We start from the raw sequence: 27,587 nt of genomic DNA, 5'->3' as shown, positions 1-27,587 counted from the left end.
GGCCTCAATCTTACTTAAAGATCATATTTTTATGCAAAGTCACCGTCAGGATTTATTAAGTAAAAATCCTGGGTACTAACATGGTCCTAAATGTGCTATTCCAAAGAGGAACAGGTTACTTTTGAGGAAAAGAGCTGCCTTGGTAATTTCCCTCAAATGCTTATTTAAATAAACACAGTTAATGGAAATTTTTTAAACCAGCTTCAGGTACTATCTAGCCCACTGCCCACCAAACAGAAAAGGAGATCAAAACTGTCTTTCCTTATTCAGGAAAGTTTCACCTTTACTTTTAAGATTACAACCTTTTCACCTTTTATGACTGCCTCATACAATATTTAAAATTTTTAAAATTCTGCATTTCAATGTTGTAAGAGTTCTTTTTCAATTGATCTTCACAACCCAGAACACAGATAACAGAGCGACATTTTCAAGTCACACTGTTTGACAATAACGAAGAGATGAAAATGGACGGATGTCTGAAAATAGGTATTCCCTCTGCTCCAAAGGTGAGCAAACTTTTAACATGTGAACAACACAGAACTCCATTCCTCTGGAGATCCCTCAAACTCAGAATGCTTCCGTTTAATATGTCAATATACTATTCTTAAAAATTAAAGTTTGGTCACTTGCAAAGACTGAACAAAAGTTATCCCCCCCCCAAAACAACAACAAAACAGCTTTAATCACCCCTTTCTCTCCCCACAAAAAAGGGAAGTAGTTGGGGCTGAAGCCTGTAAATCTGAAATTTCAGCTCCTAAAACATCGCTGCTATTTGCTCAAAGGTGCAAGTCCACATATTTCCTTCTCCAATACTTCCCCCATTTATAAGTTTATTTCCACACACGCATGCACACGCACACGCGCGTGCACACACACACTCACACACTCACACTCACTCACATGTACTCTTACTCTCAAGTAAGACACTTTTTTGTGTTTGTTGATAAATTATGAGGATTATGAACTAGGTGTGTACAGGGTTTCATAGGTGCTTTGTAAACATCAGAGTCACTTGAGTCCTTTTCTCCAAAAGCCTGAAATCAAATTACACAACCAGGGATCACTACTTTCCCAGACGCTGTTCACAGGCTGCATATTGACAAAGGGCAGAGAAAAAGTCCTCATAACTGATGTTCAGGTGGGAAGGCAAAGAGCTGAAAAAAAAAAATAAAAGGAGAAAAAAAGCAATTAGATGATATGCTGTAATTTGGAGGGGGAACCAGATGGATAATGACCAAAAAGATTAAGGACAGAAGAAAGTAAATTATAAGCCTAGAGTACGTCAAACTATTTCTACTAAATGATTGTTAAACTCACTGTGAAACAGTTCAAATAAAAAATAATTCCTCCTTCCACAAGAAGAGAAAAGCAACTTGTAGTGAGATGGAGATTCAGAACGTTTTTTTATTTCCAAGTTTCTAATTTTTATTTTTGAGGCTCCCTAACAATCTTGCACCACCAGGCATCTAAGGCATAAATGTCATCTGATAGATCTCATCTCCCTCCTTTGAAAAAACTTGTGTCTAAACCATGAATTTCTATACTACTCTTAAAGAACACAAGGCAAGATTCTGCTGATGAAATTTATTTAAATTTATTAAAACTGGTAGGTGAGGGCTTCCCTGGTGGCGCAGTGGTTGAGAGTCCGCCTGCCGTTGCAGGGGACACGGGTTCGTGCCCAGGTCCGGGAAGATCCCACATGCCGTGGAGTGGCTAGGCCCGTGAGCCGTGGCCGCTGAGACTGCGCGTCCGGAGCCTGTGCTCTGCAACGGGAGAGGCCACAACAGTGAGAGGCCCATGTACCGCAAAAAAACAAACAAACAAAAACACAACTGGTAGGTAAGTCTACAAAAGACTAAAGCAAGCACGAAAGTGGCAAAGTACCATAAACGTTGCACTGGACTTCAACCTTTCTGAAGGCAATCTACTTAGGATGATAAGACTTACCCTTTGCTCACACAGATCTATGGACCATTTGAACAAAAAATTTATACATTACATTTCTTTTATTTTTTTTTTGAGATTTTAAAGGGATTTTTTTAAAGTATTTTAATTTTATTGGAGTATAGTTTATTTACAGTGTTGTGTTAGTTTCAGGTACATAGCAACGTGATTCAGTTAAACATATACATATAGTCATTCTTTTTTTTTTTTTTTGCAGTACGTGGGCCTCTCACTGTTGTGGCCTTTCCCGTTGCGGAGCACAGGCTCCAGACGCGCAGGCTCAGCTGCCAGGGCTCACGGGCTTAGCCGCTCCGCGGCATGTGGGATCTCCCTGGACCGGGGCACGAACCTGCATCCCCTGCATCAGCAGGCGGACTCTCAAGCACTGCGCCACCAGGGAAGCCCAGTCATTCTTTTTTAGATTCTTTTCTCATATAGGTTATCACAGAATATCAGGTAGAGTCCCCTGTGCTATATATACAGTAGGTCCTTGTTGGTTTACATTATATTTCTAATTCTAAGGATAAAGTGAAAATTACTAACAGACATAATTTACAATGAATTCATTGGAATGTTAGACCATTTTCAATTCTGACACTTTTATACTTTGGAATATTCTTTTATCCTCCAAGATGAAGGCACAGTGTAGGGCTAGAGAGATTCAGAATCTATTAAAGCATAAGTCCAGATTAATGCAAAACTGGAGAGCTAATAAAGGATCTCACTCAAATTTACTTCAAGAACTCGGCTTTGTCAGAGTAAAGCCAGTGTTACTTGAACAGTTTACAAAAGTCAGGCTGAATGCTGGCAGAGCAACACAGCTTCCCCACATGATGATTACTGAAGCCATGTGGTGAGCAACCAATAAATGAACAATATTTATCTCCATCATTTTCGATTGCTCAAGGGGGCAACTACAATGTGAAGACAAGCTCTTTTAAGACAAAGTGAATATACAGTTAGAGGGTTTCCCCTTAAGTATTTTAAAGACTTAAAATAATTTTCAATAGTTAACATTAAAAAAAATCTCTAATTTATACAGTTTTACTTTGATGTTTTGGACATTTCAAACAGTATCAGAGCCAAAATCCAGTCAAATTACAAGACTCACATTAAGAATTCTACAGTAACATGAACAGAAGAAAAGGACTAAACAAACCTACCATAATGAACTCCTGCCTGACCCTGTGGTTCTCTTCAGCTATGTTTTCATTATCCTTCCTTTTCTTCCCTCGCCAGGTTTATTGAGATATAACTGACATATAATCTTTATCCTTCCTCTTACTGCTAAGAATTCTGAAATAAACCTCCAGTTTCCCTCCATTTCCTTATCTCTCAATAATCTCTGCTATCAATCTTTTATCTTATTCACTCTACTGAAATGATATTCTCAAGGACAAATGTAACGACTTTCTTTTTGCTAAAAGCTTGCTGCCAATGTCTTCTTCAAACTACCCACTTTCCTAGGTTGTCTTCACTTTACCCCCTTTATCAACAGCCTCATCTTCTATCACTCCTCAAGAAGCACTTAGTGTCACTACCCCTCAGTGACTCAGAAGCAGTCTTGTTATTTCCTGGTCTGTCCCGTTAGGGCTCCAGTCTTCTTCTCTACATTGTGATTAAGACACCTTTCCTGTCATCACGGTGCTTACAGTCTGGTGGACAGAAGACAAATATAGAGCAAACCTCAAAATAACATTATACAGCTATAACAGACATATGTACAAAGATCTGTGGGAAAGCCTGTTAGGTGCCAGGATCTGATGCCCATGATCAGATTTAAATCCTCAACTCTGAATTAAAATGCCCATTTTACAAATATAGAGAAGTTTCAATAGCTTTCCAAAGTCATGTTACCAAGCTGCATAGCCAAGATTCAAACCAAGATCTACGTTCTAAGACATACTCTTCCTACCAAACCACTCCCAACCTCACAAAATATCACTGCTACCTTTCTTAGAGCCCACCTGAAAGGCACCTGAAATGACTTGGAAAACCCCTTGGGGTGGGGGGAGGAAGAGATAAGAGAAACACATATCACCATAAAGAAACCCAGAGTTTGGAGATTTGGGTTCTAATTCCACTTTATTACAAGCCTGAGTAATGTCTCTTCCCCATTTTCCTGGTCTATGAAATAAGGAGGCAGTACCGGATGACCTACAGCCCTTTCTGACTCTAACATGCTATGTGTTCTTTTCGTCTCCCTCCTGCCCCCAGCTTGAAGCATTTCATACAGGACCCCTTGGTACTGTTCTCTTCTATGAACACATTAGGGAAGTCCTCTATTCTCACAGGTTCAACTACTTCTACTTCCTAGGTACTGACAACTCCCAAAGATCCATCCTTAGCCTTGACATCTCATCCAAGCATCAATTCGACATCTTCATCTGCCCTCTTAAGTATTTCCATCTAAACAGACTCTGGCCTCAAAATCTTCTTATTCCTGAATTCAACATCTTCCCTTCAAAATCAATGGTCCCTTGACTTTCCCATTTGTCTCAATAACACCACAATTCACCCAGTCACTTAGGCTTAAGAACTTAGGAATCATTTCATTTCTACTCTAGTTTTTACTGCAATTATTGAGAGTAAAGTGCTACGCCTGCAAGTATACTTGGTAATTAGTTCTCATGAGAAAGAAACTTTGTAGTATATTCCTCCTAAGACCCAGAATTTAAATATATTCTAAGGCTCCTAAGTCTCTCCTTTATTTTAAATCAGGGGTCTGCAATTACAGCCCAGGAGCCTGCCACCTGTTTTTTGTAAACAAGGTTTTATTAGAACACAGTCACACACATTTGTTGACATACTGTCCATGCTTGTTTAGCTATACTAGCAAGTGTTTAGTGGCAACAGAGAAGAGCAGTTCCAAGAGACTATACAGCCCCCAAGGCCTAAAATGTTTACCCTCTGGCCCTTTATACAAAAAGTTTGCCAAATAAGCAGTTACATTCTCATCAACGTATTCTCCCATAAATTATAGGCATGGCCTCATCACTTGTCTTTTTACCTCACCCTTGCCCAAACCCAATCTACTCTAGTACATAGTTGCCCAACAAATCTTCCAGAATCACCATTCCCACATTACCCACAGGCTCATCAATTTCCTACTGCCTCTCTAAACAATTATACACATTCCTTATGCTGATATTTAAAGCACTCCCAATGTCAACACCTCCAAATAATTTGATTTCACCTTATACTGCTTTCTAACACTAACTCTCTGTGCTGGTGTGGCCAGTTCCCTATTTCTTTCAAACGTGATGTTCACGCCCTGCCCCTCCCCCCCAGCTTTTCTTTTTTTTTTCCTTGCTCACCCCCTACACTTCCCACCTTTTCTTTAATTACAAAAATTCTACCCATTTTATATACCCTGGATCAAGTCACATCTTTTCTGTGGAATCAACAACTCTGGCCCACAGCTTTCTCTCTCACTCCTGATCTCCTACGATGATTAGTTTCAATACCAAACATTTGCACAACCACATGCTCTCTTGTGTCTGAGCCATTGATACAGGTTTTTATTTGACCACTGATACGGTCAAATACCTGAGGGAAAGGATCCAGTATTATAATTCTTTGGGAATTCCCACCACATCTAGCACAGTGCTGGGTTCAAGAAACTCTTGCTGGATCAAACCAAAGTCAGTACACTTTTAATTACTTACACAATCTCAGTCAACCTGATGTGCCAGGGAAGAAAGCCTAGTGTGCTGTCCACAGGACCAAACTTCAATACTAAATCAGGATCAGGGAAACCATTTGAACCTTGGAAAGATAAAAAGACACATGAACTTAATACACATTGCTTACCAAAAAACGACCAATGGCAAAATCTGTTCATCAAATTGGTTTCTTATGCTTTATGTATCTGTTCTCTTCAGAAGCTTTATTTGTATGTTTCCATACCCCTATTCCACGGCCCAACATATACTTTTATATCTATGTTATTTCCAAATGTGGAAGTTTTCTCTAAAGGCCATTTAACTGGATTGATTACCTGATAAGGAGAGGTAACACAACTCCCACCCTAAACCCTACAAGTAGCCCCCAAATCCCATCTATCTTTCAAGACTCAACTTAAGTGTTCTCTTCACATCCTGGGACCCTCACTGCTTTAAGGACTTAATATTTATTCTGGCCACAGAACTAAATAACTTCAGAGATGAAAAGAAACTTTAAAAGTTATCGACTCTCCTTCCTTCCCCATGCTCTGATTTTACAGAGCAAGACCAACTCCAGAAAGACCAACTTCTAGCTATATAGTACAAATGTTCTCAGTATTCCCCAGAGCCCAAGCTCCCTAGGAGGGGAAAAGGAGACTGTACACCTGCCTCAACCAAGTTCTGGCCATTTTTTGCTTCACAGACTGGTTTCCATATAAGATCTGGCTTGAGAGAAAAATGGGATAGAAATATTTCAACGGCTTAAAAATAAAGTAAAATAAATCTTAAAATAAAGAATCACTGGTATAACAGAAAAGATGCTTTAATCCAAGAGACCTAGGTTTTAACAGCTTCTAATAACCTCAGTTCAGCCACTAATTTTCTGGTCACACAGTCTCTCCAGGGCTTAGTTCCTCATTTGTTAAATAAGGAGACTGGATTAGACAGGTCCCTTCATCAGTAATAAAGAATTATTTCCATAACAAAGTCTATGTTGGGCTTCCCTGGTGGCACAGTGGTTGAGAGTCCGCCTGCCGATGCAGGGGACGTGGGTTCGTGCCCCGGTCCGGGAAGATCCCACATGCCGCGGAGCGGCTGGGCCCGTGAGCCATGGCCGCTGAGCCTGCGCGTCCAGAGCCTGTGCTCCGCAACGGGAGAGGCCACAACAGTGAGAGGCCCGCGTACCACACACACACACACACAAAAAAAGTCTATGTTGGCAGAGTGAATAGACTAAGTAGAACACGTACTCTTCTTCCTGCTAAAAAAGCAAATCCTCTTTAGTACACACACAACGAAAAGGCAAGAAGGGACTTCTGGCTAATAGTGGTGTGAAGAGGGTGACGAATCCTCTCCAAAGATAACACGTATTAAACTGGACAAAACCAACCACTTAAGAGCACTGGATATTAACCAGAGCAGATTACTATTCTTTTAAAAAACAAAACACCAGCTAGAGCTTCAGGTAAGAACTGTAGGTCTTTTGGTCTTCCTGCCTGGGAATGCTCCCAACCCCCATGTCTCTATCTCCATCAACTGAAGGAAACAGCAGTTTTACCAGCAGGGGACTGACAGCAAAAGCTAGCAGATTTGCTGCTGTAGCCGAAATATATGGACTCAATTTGGAGGTTGTGGGCAGGAGGGAGGGAGCAATGGTGAAAACCTATGGACTCAAAAGGAAACAAATGAGGAAAACCCACAGCTTTGTTACCCCGAGGTTGTAGCCCCCCATTAGGGCAAGCAGAACAATGGACAGAAATTTAACAAGGAGATGCTGGAAACACTGGTTCATTTAAGCTCTCCATATATCCAGGCTGACTAGGAAAATACCAAATGCAAGGGAAGAAGGAGGGCAGGCAGGACAGGGTGGCAAGAAAGTCCAGTGAAAGGTAACAGCCAAGGAGACCTAAGAACTGACTTGAATGCACCCTCCAACATCACACAAAGATCTTGGAAGCCTTACAAATTTAAGGTGTTTGAGCACAACCAGTGTGCAAACCACTGTCTGACACATTAAACTATGCAGACACAGAATGCCAGACTAAAGAATAAAATTAAAAATAGAAAAACTGAGCAGAGACAGCAGTAGTCATCTGTATTTATAGACAATATGATCCTGTATTTAGAAAATTCTAAGACTCTACAAAAACAACTACTAGAACTACTAAGTGAATTTCAGCAAAGCAGGATACAAAATCAGTATTAAAAAAACCAACCTGTATTTCCATATATTATCAACAAACAATCTGAAAATAAAGTTAAGAAAAAATCTCATTAACAGTAGCATCAAAAAGAATAAAAGCCTTAGGAATAAACTGAAAAAGGTAGAACTCTATACCCTGAAATTATAAAACATTGTTATGAGGAAAATTAGGACCCAAATAAATGGAGAGATATACTATGTTCATGGATCGGAAGATGAACATAGTGAAGACTGTGAAGATGGCAATTCTCCCCAAATTGAGCTACAGATTCAACTCAATCCCTATTAAAACAGTTTGTTTTTTTTAATTGACAAACTCATCTTGAAATGTATATGAAGATGTAAAGGACCCTGAATAGCTAAAACTTTGAAAAAGAAAATCAAAGTTGAAAGATTTACACTACTTGAATTTCAAAGTTTATTACGGTAGGCTATAGTAATCAAGACACTGCAGCATTTTACGGACAGACAAAGAGACCAATGGAATAGAATAGAAAGTCCAGGAAAAAACTCAAGAGATTCATGAAAAACTGATTTTCAATAAAGGAGCCACAGTAATTAAAGGAGGAAAACACAGTCTTTTCAACAAGTGGTAGTGGATAAATAACTGGTATCCCTTACCTCACATCATTCACAAAAATTAAGTTAAAATGGATTAGACTTAATATAATAGCTAAAGCTATAAAAATTCTAGAAGAAAACAAAGCAGTTGCTTCATATTGGCAATAAGAGTGGAGATTAATTGCAGTCACAAGGGAACTTTTGGGGGCGACAATACTGAGGGTTTGCTTCTGTCAGATTAATGAGTTAACTTAAGGATTATGTATATTTTTGTTTATCATGGGTCTAAAACCCCTGCAGTCAATACATGGTCTCCAAAGGCTATCTGAAGGACTACCTTTGGTCCCTGCATCACTTTTAGGACATCCTCAAAACTACTCTCTGGTTGGGGCCTTATAGGAAACAGGAAACAGTTAACACCCCAGTAACCTCTGCCTCGAGAACTCCTACAATGGTTTACGTGAAGCCTATTCATTCAGCCTGAATAGTTAGGCAATGACAGAGCAGAGAATAGGAAAGTAGGGTAAGAAGTGAATAGTCAATGAAAGTAGGGAGTTAGTGAGACCAAGAGGCCAGAGAGGGACTGTGCTCTGTAATGGACATGTCAAAGCAGAAGAAACAAAGAACTAAGAGTTAAATAAATGACTGAGAATTAGAAAATGGATGATTAAAAAGTATTCACCTATGTGAATGAATGAAAAATATGTCTGAAATTGTATGGCCATAGAAGCTATCAACAGACATGAATTTGTTAGAAATATTGCCTTTCTTCAAAAGGATCAAGGATAATGTTAATAAGCAAAAAAGACCATAAAGTTAAGGCAAAAAGTTCCTAGGGAACTTTAGAGAGAATAAGCAAACTAAAGGCTTTTATAAACAATTGAAGAAAAACAGATAAAATATAATGTTACACTTGGTATAACGTGACAAATATAGTGGTAAAGTTGGTATAACATAAGAGAAGGAATACTAAAAAAGGAGTCACGGATGATAGCAGTATAATATTCTCGGGATTGTTTCCTAAATAGCTATTAAGTTCAAACTTAATATTCAAGAGAGTTCAAACTAAAAAGAATGAGGAACACTGTATGTCAATTATATCTCAATAAAACTGGAAAAAAATAAATCAAAATAAATTTTAGAAGAGGGAGGCAGAAGCAGAAGACCTATTTTTAAGAATATTCATCACTTCCCCCCAAATCCTTTTAGATGGATCCTCTCCTTTACCAATAATTCCTCATGCAAGTGAGGGGAATACAAATTTCATTATCTCAAAACTATTTTCACATGTGTGTCTCTAGACTTCAGAAACATAACAAGTATAATGACAACAACAATAAAATGGAACTTAGTCTCCTTCATACTGTATCCTTGTGGGACAAAACTAAGAACAACCATATATGACTTACTAAGTAAACTGTCTAACATTTCTACATCCAAATCTGTGCATTTCTTTTGCTGCTGGGCTACTAACTGGCAGAAGTCTTGAGCAGCTCTCACAATATCTGCTTTTCCATCTTCTGGGGACAGCACCTTCACTGCCGATTGGCAATTTAAAACTGGAGAAAAAAAAACAAGATATTTTAAAAAATACCCTCTTTCAGATATATTTCAAAATAACTTAAGGACTATGTACATTTTCATTTATCATGGGTCTACAACCTATGATATTAAGAAATATTAAGCTCAGACTAAAATAAAACTACAGTTCTTATAGTAAACAAGAATCTTTTAAGCCCTTCAATTTCAATATCAAAACATACCTGGCTACTCTCCTCTGAAGAACCAATATATAACATTTGTGTATATATTTACATACAGCCTTCTTTTCAAAGTGCTCAGAATGACCTTGTATCTGTGAATAAACCCTCTAGAAAACAGAAATTTTAATTATAGGGTAACTTACAATTTCCTACTCAAAATGCCATCTACAATTATAGTACAGTCAGCAATAACACAGATAGAAGACAAAAATGAAGACTATAGGAAAAAAATGTGCTTCAATAGAATATGAATTGTCTATAGCACACACATCCACCTTATCAAATTCTGATTCTGTGGAGCTGTTTTACAATTGATAGGATTCTAGGTAACCGATAGCAATGCCCAATTCTTTTTTAAATTTTTAAAATTAATTAATTAATTTTTGGCTGTGTTGGGTCTTCGTTGCTGTGTGTGGGCTTTCTCTAGTTGCGGCAAGCAGGGGCTACTCTTCATTGCACTAGGCGGGCTTCTCATTGCGGTGGCTTCTCTTGTTGTGGAGCACAGGCTCTAGCCGCAGGGGCTTCAGTAGTTGTAGCGCACAGGCTTAGCTACTCCGCAGCACGTGCGATCTTCCCAGACCAGGGCTCGAACCCGTGTCCCCCTGCATTGGCAGGCAGATTCTTAACCACTGCACCACCAGTGAAGTCCCAATGTCCAATTCTTGTTTATGCAATTCTTTGCCTGGTAGAGGTTCAGTTATGTTCATTCTAATCCCATTGAAAAACAAGTTTTGCCTCTATTCACATATTTATTTCAATATTTCTGATCTATAAATATCTCCATTCTTTGGATTCTCTTTGAATTGGCTGTAAAATCTACCTGGTTCCTGGTTGTTTGAGTTAAATAAAATCTTTAACGTGTTTATTTTTTAATATCCATGAGTCATGATTTTATCTTTTTCTGAATATTATCTTTTAACAAGATGAAGAAGGAAAAGTCTAACTCTGATGATTAAAGATGGTGATAATAAAGACTAACAGGGTAAAATTAATAAGTAAATGAATGAGTAACAGAATCTGCCTTGAAACACAAAACATATCTGCATATGTTAAATATTCAATTTTACACTAACGCTTACCTTGATCATCTTTGTCATTACTATTTGCAAACTCTGGTGAGTATTTGGAACAATCTAAGCCCAGGAGTTCCTGCTGTTGTTTTAAAATTTCATCCATCAATCTGGAATTATTTCTTTTGAAAATACCTTAAAAAGAAAAAAAAGGGAATCCCAACTAGGTTAATTTATCCTCTTCAGTGATTAACGGATGCTTGTTGTGAAAACAACACTGGATCCAGAACTGAACAATTTCCAAATGAATCACTGATGACTAATCCTCAACTAGAATCTGAAAGGAAAACATGACAACAAAACTCTGTTATTACAAAAGTCTGGCTTTGGGCTAAAGTCAAAAAAAGGACAGGGGTAACAACTTTGTGTCAATATGAATATGAGAGAAATTTAGACCTAGAAAGAAATTTTAAGAGACCATTTACTTGACACCTTTATTTACAGATTAAGAAACTGATACCCAAGTCTCAGTAAGACCATTAAGAGACTTGTCAGAGAACTTATAAACTGCAGCAGTGATCCAAAGCTTCTATCTTCCTCTCTCCCAGCCTAATGTAATTCCCCTACAGATTTACTCTGTGCACACAATACCATCACCTCAATTTGATTCATTTGTTTTTATGGTAAGAATAAATAATATGAATTATGTAAAAAGTAGAGAATAGACAAAAGTACAGAAAGCAAAATTTAGTAAATTCAAACAAAGCATGAAAATATATTACATAAAATTGTTTCTGATCCTCCAACCATGCACAGAAAAATTAAAACTATAATTACTATCATATCACTGAGAAAGATGAAGGAACTATGTGACATACATTTAGTATAAAACTAATACAGAGAGCTCTAATTAAAAACAATTTGGCTATTTTCAGAGAGGCCAGCTTTCTAGTGGCCACTGCCTTTTTGATCTTTATCAAGTGTTCCTTCTCTGTATTCTCAGTCCTGTCTTTAAAACAGTTCAAAGATTAACTGGGAGAGAGAACATAATAAGTATATATATAAAATAGCACAGAATCTGCTGAATATGCTGTATAGTGGCAACTCGGTTGAATATGTGTAATAGCAGTTCAAGGATGAAAGCAGTCTCCTTCGGTAGGGAAACACTTTGTAAAAAAAACAAGCAAGACTTAAGCTGAGCTGACTTCAGAAAGTTAAAGAGAAGAAAATGGAGAGGATAGTTAGATGGGGAAGATGCTTAAGAAAAAAAGCACTGAATGCTCAAAAGGCAGACAAATGCTGCTGGTACAAATGATTTGACTAAAGGGGCAAGGGAATAAGCCTAATTTTTATTCATTTTGCCTACCCAATGGGTAACCACTCATTTCCTGTGGAAATGTGTGGAAATCTTTATATTTAGGAAAACCAACCTGGTGACAGTTTGGTTTTTGGTGATAGAGAAAGCCTGGCAGCAGACTACTGCAATATTCCACATATAATTTGATAAAGCTGTGGAAAAGGATTCACTACAAAAGACGAGTTGAGAGAATAAAGAATATGACTTGATTAGAGGTGCAAAGAGAAAATTCTGTGGCTTTAATCCTGGATAACAGAAAATGATAACATTTTTAAAAAGAAGGGAAATTCTACAAAGAACTGGTTTGAAGGAAAAGACAAGTTTAGTTTTAGACAGGTGATGATAGAATATTTAAGTGGGGTTACTGTAAAAGTGATTAAGAGACATGAGGAAAGGGTGTTCAAAAGAGGTCATATAAGCACCACGTGGGGAGGGCTCTTACTGTTTTGCTTACAAACACAGGGGCCCTGAGGCTAGCACAGAACAGACACTCAACAAATAAATGTCGGCAGCAAGACCATGACAGGTCAGAGACCTGTTTCCTTCTCAAAGTCCTATCCTCATGCCAGCTCCTGTGAGTATCTTCCCTTGGATCAACTCCCAATCTGCTCCTTGAATGGCCGCTTCTCACTCTGCACTGAATCCTTTTCCTCGTTCCCTCTAAATGAAGATTATTCCTCAGAGTTCCTTCTTCAGCCCTCTTCGTGTCCATGTGCTCCTCCCTCTCTGGTTCTAGTCACTTACGGGACTTTAATACCACTCAGCGTCAGGACCAGGGTAATATGAATAAGACAAAACTGGGGGGACGGGGTGGAGGGTAGTTTACAAAAAAACCCCAGTAATTAAGATTAATAATAACTTGGTGTAAAGTTATCTACATAACTGTCTTTAAAAATTAAAATTAATGCAAAACATCCATGATGAACAAAATATTAAAATTTTAAGTGAAAACAGGATCAGTATTTTGCTCCTAACATTTTCAGTTCATTCAAACATCTAATCTTACCTTGAAGTTCTGTAAGTATCTGAAAATGAACAAATCTAAAACTTGGCAGCTTATCTTTTAAAGCTAGCTCTCACACACTTATATTACATCAGGTTAAAAAAAAAGAAAGAAACAGTACTGTAAGTGTGAAACTTATATGCACTTAGGGATAAGGCCTAAAAGAGAACAGGTAATATGAGAACAGTAAATATGTAAGGTTGATGGGACAATAGGTGATTTAAAATCATAACTGCTGTAAAGCTGTTTATATTTTTGTTTAAAAACAAAAAACTTGGGCTTCCCTGATGGCGCAGTGGTTGAGTCCGCCTGCCGATGCAGGGGACATGGGTTCGTGCCCTGGTCCAGGAAGATCCCACATGCCGCGGAGCGGCTAGGCCCGTGAGCCATGGCCGCTAAGGCTGCGCGCCCGGAGCCTGTGCTCCACAACGGGAGAGGCCACAACAGTGTACCGCAAAAAAAAAAAAAAAAAAAAAAACAACAACAAAAAAAACCTTAGCCCTTCTTCTTGTTGTTCTATTTCTAATAAAGACATCACTACCTGCTCAGTCAACCAGGCATCCTCCCTACTCTCTAGCATTATCACCACCACCCCCAATGCCCTATTAAGACACTAAGCCCTTTACTCTTCTACAGCAATGTTTCCCTGTACCCATTTCCCTTTGTCCATTGTCCCCACTGTTTCAAGCGATAGTCTTCTTTGTAATATCAGAACCACCTTCTAATGGGTCTTCCTGCCCCTTCTAGCATGGATCACTAGATTAAGTACCAGATTGATCTTCCTAGGGTACATCTGTAATCCTGGCACATTCCAACTTTATTATCTTCAATGGCTCCCAAAATGCTTAATGTATCAAGAACAAACTGCTCAGATCAGCATTAACATTCCATCTTACGCTTCCATACTCGGTACGTAGAAATAATGTATGTTTATGAAATAATTGAAGCTTCCAATTTCTCTACAGTACTCTATCCCCAGCAAATTAGATTGCCTTATACTGCCCCCCCGCCAAACACCTGGAGTGACTCCAACCTTCATCCTTTGTTACCTCCCCAGCCCCACACCTATAAAATTCTAATTCTTCACAGGCCAGCTGAAATGTCATTTACCCTCAAGAAAACTCTGAGTTCCCCAGCCAGATTGAGCCAGGCTCAATTTCTCTTCTGACTTACCTCACTCCCTCCAAATACCCACATTTTGCTCAAATTCATTAACAAACCAATATTCTACTTTTTATTAGTTACAGCTGAACTCTCCCCCACCCCACTGTACTGTAGTCTTACTTGTGCACTTGGGTCTTACCCATTTCTTTTCCCCTAAGGCACCTTCCACATAGCAGGAGTTCAACGTTTACTTAATAAACTGAATTATCAGTGCACAGAGTGCCACCTAACAACAACAAAACCTAAAAGGACATGTCACTGAATGGAATTTTAAAGAAATTTCCAGGAAACTCTCACAATAAAAGGAGACACTTCCTTATTGCATACAGGCAGAAATTCTGTTAAAAAGAAAAAATATTAGACGCACAAAGTACCTTCTATAAAGAAGACCTCCATAAAGTTATTTTAAACTGAACCTTTGTCTTGGCTTCTTTGGATGAAGACATGAAATTAAAAAGTATAGCTTCTGAGAAGTGCTAAATGCATAAATAAGATAGATTACCAGCAAAATAATTCCTGATACCTCACAGCTTGACCCCCATCCAGAAATCTGATTATACTCTATGGTACTTATCTTATTTCCCATAAGCAATATTCTCAGCTTATAATTTTCTTCAGGATTCAAAGTCTACACTTACACACTTCACATCACAAGAAATGCAACAAGTTGTAAGAATGCCTTTGACTGAGACAGGCAACTCCTGTGGCAATATCATAATATATTGATATGTGGAAGAGTCTTTTTCTCATATCATAATTAATCTTGTTTGCCTTCACAGAATCTAAACTAAAGCCAAAATGATGTAATATCAATAAAAGTAAAGAAACTATAACAAAAGTCATTTTATGCAAAAGGAAGTTGAGATTGTATTCATTTAGAAATAACTAATCTAAGGGAAAAACATTAGCAAATACTCAAATTTTTGAGAAACCTGTATTTTACAGAGTTATATAATAATGAACTGCAAGAATTATTTTATCCCATCCTTTTACAGATGAGGAAATAGACCCAGAAAGGTCAAGCAATTGTCCTTGGTCAAGAGTCTAAGACTTTGGACTGAAATCCAGGTCTCCTGGCTGCTAATTATTCAGTTCAGTAACTATTTCTAATGCTGATAACCAATGCTAAATCCATCTTACTATTAAATTTTGAATTTCCCTCCCCCAAAAGTTAAACTTCATAAAATAAATAAAGCTGACCCCTTTCCAAATGAGCAGAATGTTTTGAAAAAAACTAAGACTAGAGCTCTCTTTAAAAAGGCTTTTAAGAAGTCACAAGGTAACAGATATTTGAATTCTTTAAGAATGACTTGAGGGCTTCCCTGGTGGCGCAGTGGTTGAGAGTCCGCCTGCCGATGCAGGGGACACGGGTTCGTGCCCCGGTCCGGGAAGATCCCACATGCCGCAGAGCGGCTGGGCCCGAGCCATGGCCGCTGAGCCTGTGCGTCCAGAGCCTGCGCCCCACAAGGGGAGAGGCCACAACAGTGAGAGGCCCGCGTAACGCAAAAAAAAAAAAAAAAAAAAAAAAAAAGACTTGGGAATATAAAATATGTTTTTGCAATAATGACTTAAAGAATTTTACATTATGCTTGTTGCTCTACAACTATATCTCATGCACTCTCAATTTCCCACATGTAAGCTAACTGGAAACATATATAGAAAAGCTACATGAAAGAGCCGAAATTTTTTAAAACACACACATGCACACACCCAGAAAAACCTACAATTTCCATGAAAGAATAAAATATTATGCTAGGAAAGCTGGACCTCAGAAAGACAACAATGTTTTTGGTGTTTTTGATAAACACTAACTATACCAAATGTAGATTTCTTTTTATATCCTAAGAAATATCCTTTTTTAATCCTAGTATTAAAAACTGTGTAAGATGTTCAAAGTTTAGACAATAAGGATATGTCCCCTAACCATCCTTCCTAATAAATTGAATGTCCCTTAATCTTACCATCATAATACAATTATTTCTGGTTTTTAACATCTCCTGGCCTTTGTCCACATGCATGTGTAATCTTGGCATATATGACCATGCAACTTTGTATCCTGCTTTTTTCACTTGTATAACATGTATCCTTCTTTGGTGGTAGTCTCATGATTATTTTAACAATTGCATTATTTAACAATAAAGGTCTCTGAATTCAAAAAACATTCCAAGTACAATGGGAAGCCGTTGGAAGGTTTTATTCAGTTTGAATAGTATTACCAAAAAAGATCACTTTGCTGGTGGGTGAAGAATGGATTATACAGGGGTCAGAACAGAACTGAAGATAAATTAAGAGGCTACTACAGCAATAATCCAGGTGAAAAATAATGAAAACTCAAACTTGGACGGCTACAATGAAGAACCAAAACAAGTGGCAAATTTGGGATATATTCTAGAAGATCAAGATTAGAGGTAGAAGATGATGTAGAAGACTCACATCTAAATTTTTAGCTTGAGCAGTTGGTTGGAAGGTAGTAGTATTTTCTGAGATGGGAAAAAAGCTGAGCAAGGCAGGTTTAGGGGGGGAAATTCAAGAGTACTGTTTTGGACATGTTAAGCATTTGAGATGCCTAAAGAAATCAAAGTGGAGATGTTAGGTAGGGTGAGATACAGGAGCCTGGAATTATAGGAGAGAGAAGGACTGGAGATTCAAACCTGAGTGTGAGCATACAGGTGACAGTTAAAGCCAAAGGATTGGAAAAACCATCTGGGACAGGAGTCAGCAAACTACTGCTACTGGAACAGAGTCACACCATTCCTTTATGGCCACTTTCTGACTATATTGGCAAAGTTGAGTATTTGTGACAGGGGCCATACAGCCCACTAAGTCTAAAATATTTACTAGCTGGCCCTTTAAGAAAAAGTTTTCTGACCCCTGATCTAGGAGATAGGGTGAACATCAGAAAGACAAGGGCACACATACAGCACAAAATTCTAGGACATCTCAACTTTTAGAAGTGGAGAAAACAGGCAGACATAAGGCTCAGAAGGAACAGTCAGCAAGATAGGAAGAAATCCAACCACACATGACGTCATGGAAGCCAGGAGAGAAAATATTTCAAAGAGAGTGGAATTAAGTATGTCCTATCCACCAATCAGGTTATATATTGTTCGGGATATAAAGACCTTATTGGGGTCTTTAGTAGTTAAAATTACATTTTAGAATTATTTATAAGTTTCAATATTCAGTCTACCCTAACAATCAACTATGTACACATTAACTGGGTAATAACGCCATGATGTAATAGTTTTTTCAAATTAAGGGAACCAAGTAAGAGTTTAATTAAACAAGTATTCAATCAGTAAATTTTACCTGTATCCCTTAAATAATGCTTCTTCTAAAATTTACGTGAACTGAATAATCAATTCTAGAAAATCAGACTTTCAAAATACACGTTTAATATTTCTTTTAGATCTGAAATTTGAACTTTTACGTGATTATTCCTTCCCTTCTATAGAAACAGATTTTTAAAGAAATATCTAACAGCAAGTGTTTATAAGAACAAGGGAAAGGAAGGGAAGAAAAGTGAGATAAACACTGAACCAATCTCTCTGGTTACAAAGCATCTCACCAGCTAAGGAATTAAAGTAATACTTTTTTGCAAATAAAAGCCCATCGTTCGAAATAGTCTACCTTCTTCTTTTAAACAAGACACCTAAGTAAGTTATCTGGTGGTTACCCTCATTTAATTCTCTAACAATCCAATTATAACACTATTAGAGGCAACCTTCAGAGAAAAAAACATACTTATGGAACAATAATTTTAAAAAATCTACCAATAAAATTTTACATGACTGAAGTAGTCATAACAAAATAAATCAAGCCATTAAACAATTATATTTCAAGAGAGAGCCCCAGGAGGGCTTCCCTGGTGATGCAGTGATTAAGAATCCACCTGCCAATGGAAGGGACACAGGTTTGAGCCCTGGTCCGGGAAGATCCCACATGCCGCAGAGCAACTAAGCCCGTGCACCACAACTACTGAGCCTGCGCTCTAAAGCCCATGAGCCACAGCTACCGAAGCCCGCGTGCCTAGAGACTGTGCTCTGTAACAAGAGAAGCCACCGCAATGAGAAGCCCGCGCACCACAACAGAAGAGTAGCCCCCGCTCACGGCAACTAGAGAAAGACCGTGCGCAGCAACGAAGACCCAATGCAGCCAAAAATAAATAAATAAAATACATAAGTTAAAAAGAGAGAGAGAGAGAGAGAGAGAGCCCCAAGATACCTCACAGAACAACAATTATAGTGGAATGAGCATGTTGTACCAAGAAAGATATGTGTGACGGTGGCACAGCATACGGGAACGAGCGCTGGCTAAGTTTTAAGTCCCAGTTCTTTAGCAAGAGAGATGTGTAAAATAAACTAGCCAAGTGGGCTTTCTCAGCCTCTGGCTGCATATTTTTAAAATGAGAATGTCTTCCCAGACTCTGCTTACCTGACAAGGAAACAGTTCAGTACAGAGCAGGAGCTCCATAAAATTAAATGTAGTTGATCAAAAAAGTCAAGTGTGTCCTACGACTCAAAGGATGAACGTTTATATTAGTATGAAGAAAATTCTATTTACCTTTAAATATCTTTTACAAATTATTTCTACTACCTCTAGATAAGTACCCAGTTTACCAAGACTTTAAGATGACACAACATAATCAGGAAGAGTACTAACATGACTGTACTGTGGTTACATTCACTTCTCAGTGGAAGTCAGTACAGCATAATGCTTAAGTACCAAAGCTTTGGAATAAAATCTGATTCAAATTCTAGATCTGCCCCTTCCTATATATGGGTTCTTGGTTTTCTAAGTCTCAGTTTCTTGACTGCTAAAAGTGCTAAGGATTTAATTCACTTCTTTGCATAGCATCTAGTGCATAGTAAGAGCGCAACAAAGAGTAATTATTACTATTAAGGAAAGGTTTATTTTCATACATAAATCCAGTGCGGTTAAATAGAAAGGTACTCAGAGAATAAAGTCAGTTCAAAAGCAGGATAGAGCTTTTCAAAGACGAAGCAAAACTGGGGATGGAACAGTCAAGAGAGGCTACTTAGCAGGTAATAGTGAGAATGATGTACAGGATCTACTGATAGCTTTTGACAGGTAGCTAGCCCTTTGGTAGAAAAAGGGAAGAGGACATCCCAGGATGTTAAGATAAATGTGAAATTCTGTATATTTTTGAAATGTACTATACAAAGGTGAAGATTAGAAATAGAATGTCCCCTTACATGAGTTTCCACATGAGGGAAGACAAGTACTCTAGTGTGTATTGTTTGTATATCAAATCTAATCACATTTATATTTAGACTTTCAACACTTCTGGCAACTCTGTATTTCAGCGTAAGGAGAACAACACTTGATAAAATTATATTTCCCAACAGCATCTGTGTCAGTGTGCCAAATAAGTAAACTAGGGCAAACTATGTTCATTTCCCCCCACTATTTTAATTAAGGCTTCTGGGTACTGGTGTTCGGAAACAAATTACAACTCAGTTCATCATTCTTATCTAAGAGAAATGCAGCCCCTTCTTCCAATTCAAGGAATATATAGTGACCTACTCATTACATGCAAACACCAAGCTACAATCTGTAGGTGAAGCAACAATGAGGACAGCTAGCATCTGCAAAGCTTACAATCTAGTAAGAAAGTTCGGGCACATATACATACGACTACTACTTCACAAAATGGAGAATGGAAGTACCTTTAAAGATGCACAATATTTAAGGAGATTCAAGGACAGAGCAAGACTAGGAATGGAATAGCCGAGAGAGACTACCTAAGAGGTGACAGTCTTGATAGACTTAAAAGGATCAATGATAGCCTTTTGACAGCTAGATAGCCCTTTGCCAAGAAAAGGAGAAAAGGACCCTCCAGAAGGAGGAAACATCAAGTAACCTAATTATGGATGCAGCAAAAGGCATGTAAAATAGTGAGAAATATGTTGAGAAGGCTGGGAGTACACAGGGCAGATCTTTTTAATTCTAGTGTAAGAAATCTGGATCCAAAATCCATTTCCTACGATACCTAGTATAGATTTACAACTATGGAAATAACACTAAAAAGAGCAACACAAAAGATTTGTTTTGTTGCTGAATTCTCACATAGAAGGCAATGCCTTATTCTGGATCACTCCAATTTACAGTAATATTAAGTAATAATTAACTGCAGCACTATTTACAACAGCCAAGACATGGAAGCAACCTAAATGTCCATGGACAGAGGAATGGATAAAGAATATACAGTACATATATACAATGGAATATTGCTCAGCTATTAAAAAAGAATGAAATAATGCCATTTGCAGCAACATGGATGGCCCTAGAGATTGGCATACTGAGTGAAGTCAGTCAGAGAAAGACAAATATCATATGATTGCTTATATGTGGAATCTACAAAAATGGTACAAATGAACTTATTTACAAAATGGAAATAAAGTCACAGATGTAGAAAACAAACTTATGGTTACGGGGGGGAAAGGGTGGGGGAGGGATAAATTAGGAGATTGACATATACACACTACTATATATAAAATAATAAGGACATATTGTATAGCACAGGGAACTCTACTCAGTACTCTGTAATGACTTATATGAGAAAAGAATCTGAAAAAGAGTGGATATATGTATATGTATAACAGATTCCCTTTGCTGTAGAGCAGAAACTAACACAACATTATAAATCAACTATACTCCAAAAAAATTAATTAAAAAATAAAATAAAATAGAAAGAAAAAAGTAATATTAAGTAATAATTAATATTAAGACCCACCCAAGATTATCTTCACTTATGAAAAGGAACATGAAGGATGAATGAATAATTTGATGTAATACAAGTAGTAGGGTATCCTTTCATTTGTGTTAGGGTCAAACTTCAATGTGCAAATGTAGGGCTTCCCTGGTGGCGCAGTGGTTGGGAATCTGCCTGCCAATGCAGGGGACACGGGTTCAAGCCCTGGTTTGGGAAGATCCCACATGCCGCGGAGCAACTAGGCCCGTGAGCCACAATTACTGAGCCTGCGCGTCTGGAGCCTGTGCTCTGCAACGAGAGAGGCCGCAATAGTGAGAGGCCCGCGCACCGTGATGAAAAGTGGCCCCCACTTGCCGCAACTAGAGAAAGCCCTCACACAGAAATGAAGACCCAACACAGCCATAAATAAATAAATAAATAACATTTAAAAACAAACAAAAAACTGTAAAAAAAAAAAAAAGGTTCCTGTTCTAAAAAAAAAAAATGTGCAAATGTATCATATAAGTAGCTTAATAAAAATAGAGATGCTCAGGTCCCACTCCCCTAATTTGGTCTGTTCAATAACTGTGCTGAATCTGTATTTTTTATAAACACCCCCAATGACTCATTCACAGATGGTCCACAGACCATGTTTTGAAAACTGCTGCCCTACAGCAAGGTTCTCAGCATGGCACCAATACAGCTGAGCAACATGAACAGGTTCCATCACTGAAGATAATAATGTATCTGTAGGTAACTTGGATCTAGGCGTACTTCAAGTGAACCCAGGCAAGCATAACACCCCTAAGGCTACAGCACCAAAAGCCCCAAACTCGAATTTTTGTACCAGCCCAATTATGGTCTTAAATTATAATAATGTAGACAAAATAGCCAAATCTCCCTTCTAGAATTCTGAGCTCAAGAAATACCTGAGAAAACAACTCCAATTTCTGACAGATGAAATTATTACTTGCAGAAATTCTTGACTATAATCAAGAAAGAGTGCAGGTAGATGAAAATGAAAAGATCAGTCTGTTGGCAGAGTCAAACCAAGGTAAATATCAGTGGATTTTTTTTTAGTTTAAGAATTAAATATAATCTAAATCCAACTATAATTAGAATGAACACTGATTTAGATACAAATTTGGGAGGTTAAGGGGTACAAGACAGGGGAAAATGGAAGGTGGTACAGTAGCTCATCTCCTAGATGGCTGCCACCAGCCCCAGCCCCGACTCCTGCTGCATAAGCCATTTTCTCATCGAGAGGTAAAGTCTACCTCTCTATTTTTGTGATTTGGGGCAGACCTGTGACTTCTCAGACCAAGAGAATACAGCAGAAGTAACACTGTATGATCTCCTAAGCTAGGTCATAAGAAGTCTTGCAGCTTTGACCTTTGGCTAATTCTTTGGGAACGCCTATAAAAGAAGTATGACTACCCCAAGGCCACTATTAAATGAGGAAACTTAAGCTAGCCATGTGAAGACAGATGACCAACCTGTCCTCATCTATTCCAGCCATCACAAACCAGGCACTATATATATGATAAGAAGCCTTTATGTCCCAGCTGCTACCTGACTGTAACCTTGTGAGTAGAACCAACCCCAAGGAAGAACTGTCCACCTGAACCGAGTCAACTCATACATTGTTTTAAAACACTATGCTTTGGAGTAGGCTACAAAGCTACAGATAACCAGAACAGGTGGCCAAGCCTTCATCCTACCTCATTTCTCAACCTTTCATTACATAAACTTACCTATTATATTTACTGATCCCAACACACTGCTCGATGCTGTTGTTCAATCTACTCTAATGGGAATGCTGCCAATGGGGAATTCCCCATTCTCTCTCTCTTTCTCTTTGTCACACACACGCACACACAAAGAACACTGTACTGATTATGCTAATCCAAATTCTACCTATTTTTGCAAGGCCCATCTCAGATGTCACCTCCTATGGACATATGGAGGTTACCTTGCTCCTCAGGGATTTTTCTCTTTTTTTCTCCTTAAAGTCTCTTCCATTCACTAGCATTTATATATTAGCTTGCATTAATTTTTAGTAACTATCCCTAACTTGAGTATAAACTCTTTGAGACAATTTCTTCTACTTCTTTGTATCCCAGTAGGTACTCAATAAATTGACGTTTAAGAGTATGTCAATAGGATTTTTAAAATCAGTTAAATATTTACATAGAAATAGGTTTAAGTGAAAGTTTGGGAAAACCGAATATAGCTTAAGTATTTACAGTTCCCCTGAAAAAGGAATAATTTTTCTCACATATCCACATGGCTTGATCACTCACCTCTTTCAGGTCTACTCAAAAGTCATGGAAAGTCACGGAGGCTTTCTTTGGCCACTCTATTTAAAACTGCACCCCCTACTCCACCACTGACTTTCAACATTCCTCTCCACGTCCCCTGCTTTATTTTTCCTCTTTGCTTTTATGATCTAATACATTTTACTCGTTTATAATATTGTAAGTTCCATGAGAGTAGGAATTTTTGCCTGTTTTTTTTCACTGGGGCACTCTCATGCCTAGAACAGTATCTGGTACTTAACACACACCCAATCTGTCACCTGTTAAATGAATGAATCAATCAGTCAAAACCAAGGATGAGTAAATTGAAAGCCTCTTATTTCAAACAATGAAATTAACCTTAATCCCTTAAAAAATAATTGAAATTGCTTTTCCAGTAGACACAAAATGCTCTTGAGTCCATGCACTGAAAATGCTCCGTACAACTCCTTTTGCTTAGCTTGACTTCTTCCTTTTCATTACCAATCATTTTTCTTTTAGTGAATATGACACAGGCTATTTCTGAATCACTTCAGCAATTTAAGAACAGGAATTGCCAGAACAAGGAAGTGTGGCAGTATTATAATCTGCGTTCGTAGGCAGCCACCAATTTAAACTATTCAACTATTCATTTTCCTTCTCTACTAGAAGGTAAAGGTACTTGCTTTAAAAGAATGCCCTGGATATAAGTGACTCACTTAAAGTGAATTCACCACATTGCTCAACAGCTTTAATTAATTTCCGTTTCTGCTTCACTTACTTTTTTTTCCCCCAACGTTTCTGCTGCATTGCTTAAGCAAAGAGTGCATCGCCTTATAACAGTCTTGTGATTTCTACTGTTCTGGCAAGCTCCATAAAATGTCAGCCCCTGAGTATATTAAACTTTACCTTTCAGGGTAAATTTTCATTTGATGATAACAGGCTATGAGTCACCATATTCCTTGCTGGCTGCAAGGAAGGCAATCAGTCAACCAAAGATTACTCTAATAGCCTGCAAGAGGTGCTGTCTGACCTCAACCTAACCTTTCTGACAAAATGTCACACTTAAACCTGCCTGTCTAACAAAGACTTAAAGATTAAAAATCAAGTTGTAGCTTCTGTGAGCATACCAGTAATTTAAGGTACTGAACAGAGCCTAAAACACTAGTTTTCTTTCCTTCATACCAATACTCCTAAACCATTCTTATCTTTAAGGAAATACCATTACTTTCAGGATTTGACTGAAACCTAAACATGACATCTAGAGCCTTCCCCAACCTGATCTCCTACTCATTCTTCAACATCCGGCTTAAACGCCATCTCCTCTGGAGGAACTTCTCAAGTTTCTCCAGTGAGAATTTCTCTTCCCCCTTCTCACAGCAGTTACTAACTCCCAACATTTATTGCTACCCATGCCACTCATGTGAGTGTGTCTACCCTCCACCCCACAAGCCTGAGAATCCATGAAATTAAATGTAAACATCCAAGCAATATGCCTAGCACTGTGCTTTAGGTTTGTAGCTACGCGAACAATGTTGAAGTCTTGTACCTACAAAAATTCCCTACAGTGAAAATTTCCTCAACCAAAACTTATGGGAGGACAAGTACTGTGTTGGCCCCTGGGGATCAAGGACCGCACAACATCCTAGACTTCCGAAGACAGACGGTGACCACTTTCCTTTCTGTCTATCCAGTCTCTCACGTACTCTTCATAAACTCACTTCAAATGCCACCTGTCCCCAACCACTTAGCTTATGCATAAATCCTCCACAGCCTGCTGTGACTTAAGAACAGTGCCTTGAGCCTCTCTGAAGAACCACTGCGGTGTAACAAAAAGGTAAATCTGTGGAAAGGCACAGACTGGCTAAAATTTCAATCCTCCTATTACTACCTCTCTAACTTTGGACAAATCAATGAATGTTGTTATCTCAGCTCCCTCATTTGTGAAACAAGGGTACAGAAACATCAGCCACCTTAGTGGGACATTATAACGAATAAGAAATATTTTTAAATATGTAGAAGGCGACTGAACCGAATTCAGGAACTTAGTAGGTGTCCAATTAAGCCTATCTCCCTTCCTCGAAAGCGCCAGCACCATAATTTACACTTAAGGGCCTCCGGACGAGGTAACTCGCGGAGCCGGGATGGCTGTGCCGAGCGACGCGCCCCGGGTCCACCTGCCCGATGCGCGGTACCCGCGGCGGGAGATGCCCTGGCCGCCCTACCCGCTCCCGGTCTCACCTTGGTGGTCGTAGACGCTAATGTAAGAAATGCCCACGGCCATACACCACACCACGAGGCTTGCGATGTCCGAGAAGCTGGGCTCCTGCTCCTCCTCGGTGACCACCAGGCCCATGTGCACAGGCAGCTTCTCCAGGGAACGGCCGTCCGCGCGCCAGCGTAGCCGCGGGTGGGCGGCGGCCGGGGTCGGCCCCCCGCGCGGATGCCGGTGGTGACGGCGGTTCCTGCCGTTCCTGCCGACAACCAGGAGCTTGGGGAGCGTGAAGCCGAGCGGCGCTAGGACCGCGGCGGAGGCGGCCCGACAGCAGCGCCGCCAGATCCAGTTCCAAGTACCGAACCGAACACGGAGCCAGGAGGTGAGCGTGCGGTGCAGGCAGAGCAGAGCGTGCAGCACCCGCCACACCAGCTCGTACAGCCCCGTCATACTCTCGTGGCGCCCGGGCGCCCTCCTCTCTCCTACACCCGCGGCGCGACCGCTTCTCATCCGGCCCTGCAGCCGGCGCGGGCCATCTCTCCGCGTTCTCCCGCCCCCCGCACCCGAACCCCTTTCTACTGCCAACACCTCACCTCGCCCCCGCCGCCATCTTCCTCTTGCCTCGGCAGCCGCGCCCCCGCTAGTACATGGACAGTTCTAATTGGTCGACGTGGAACTCTGACGCGGCCTTTGGGTCCGAGGATGTGGCCTAGCCCGGCGCGGGGAGGGACGGCGTGCGGCTGCGAACTAGCTGGGCCGGAGGCCGAGCGCGCCCCCTGGTCGCGTGGAGGGCGAAGAGCAGACGCCGGCAACACCTGGAGCAGGACGTCAGTCAGGCCCGCGTCTTCTTGGTTAGAATGGGCGATTCCGGGGAACCCGCGTCCCTCGGATCCTGGGCATCTTAAACGGTCTGTCTCTTCTCATAGTCCCCCCAGACACGGCTTCCAAAGAGCAAAAATGGCCCAAGTGGATTGGAAATTACAAATGCCAGAAGGAACCTAGGGGTAGAAAGTAGCCCTCAGCATGTGTTGGAGGTCAACCAAGGGTTGCCAGAAGGAAGTACCTTCAGAGGCGGAAGTGTGTCCCGTAGAGAGGTATGTACTTCGGTCAAATCTTCTAGCCGAGGCTAATTCTTCCAAGAGTGGCAATGAGGATATTTAGTAATGTTCCTGAAACACAATGATTTCTGCCCACGTCATTCGTTCATTGCTTAGTTCGTAAAACAGAGGCTACATCGCCTGGCGCTCCAGTCACTGCATTCTTCAATTCATTCATTCGTTCATTCAGCGATTATTAACTACCAACACGATTGACCTCAGTCACCACCTCTATTTGATGTAAACTGCCCATACTGCGGTATCATCCCCTTCACACAGCCAATCGGGACTCCAAAGTGGTCCTCCAGGCCAGTTCTGTACTTCCCTGCAGCAGTTCTTTACCATTTTTGCCCCTTTTGCACAAGATCTTCCCTTCTCCCGAATTCCTGTTTCCCAACTAAGTATTGCCCAAATCCCGACCCATTTCTCAAGGTTCATCCTATATGCCACCTCCTCAGTATAACTTCCCCGATTCCCTAACCTGAAGTTCTCACTCCCTCCTTGTAAATCTCATGGCTCCTCATAAATTTCATGGCTCCATTTATAGTACTTCTCACCTTCCTAAATATGTGGGTCTGTATATATAATATTATTACGTGTTATATATTATACAT

At 39.6% G+C, this 27,587-nt stretch overlaps 1 protein-coding gene across 1 annotated transcript; it reads right to left on the bottom strand.

Annotated features, from left to right (window-relative positions):
* Nucleotides 1–1,063: 1,063 nt before the first annotated feature.
* Nucleotides 1,064–26,341, bottom strand: NUS1 (NUS1 dehydrodolichyl diphosphate synthase subunit; the record flags this gene model as incomplete). The annotated part of the gene is made up of 5 exons (XM_079716535.1): nt 25,903–26,341; nt 11,216–11,341; nt 9,783–9,932; nt 5,613–5,712; nt 1,064–1,154 (listed from the first exon to the last, which is right to left on the bottom strand). Exons 1-5 carry the CDS (start codon nt 26,324–26,326, stop codon nt 1,064–1,066), a joined length of 891 nt encoding a protein of 296 aa, XP_079572661.1. The 5' UTR covers nt 26,327–26,341.
* Nucleotides 26,342–27,587: the final 1,246 nt, after the last annotated feature.

Source organism: Hyperoodon ampullatus (genome assembly GCF_949752795.1).
Source record: "Hyperoodon ampullatus genome assembly, chromosome: 12".
NCBI lineage: Eukaryota > Metazoa > Chordata > Mammalia > Artiodactyla > Ziphiidae > Hyperoodon > Hyperoodon ampullatus.
Note: the sequence above shows the minus strand (reverse complement) of the source record. Positions and strands in the feature narration are given on the sequence as shown.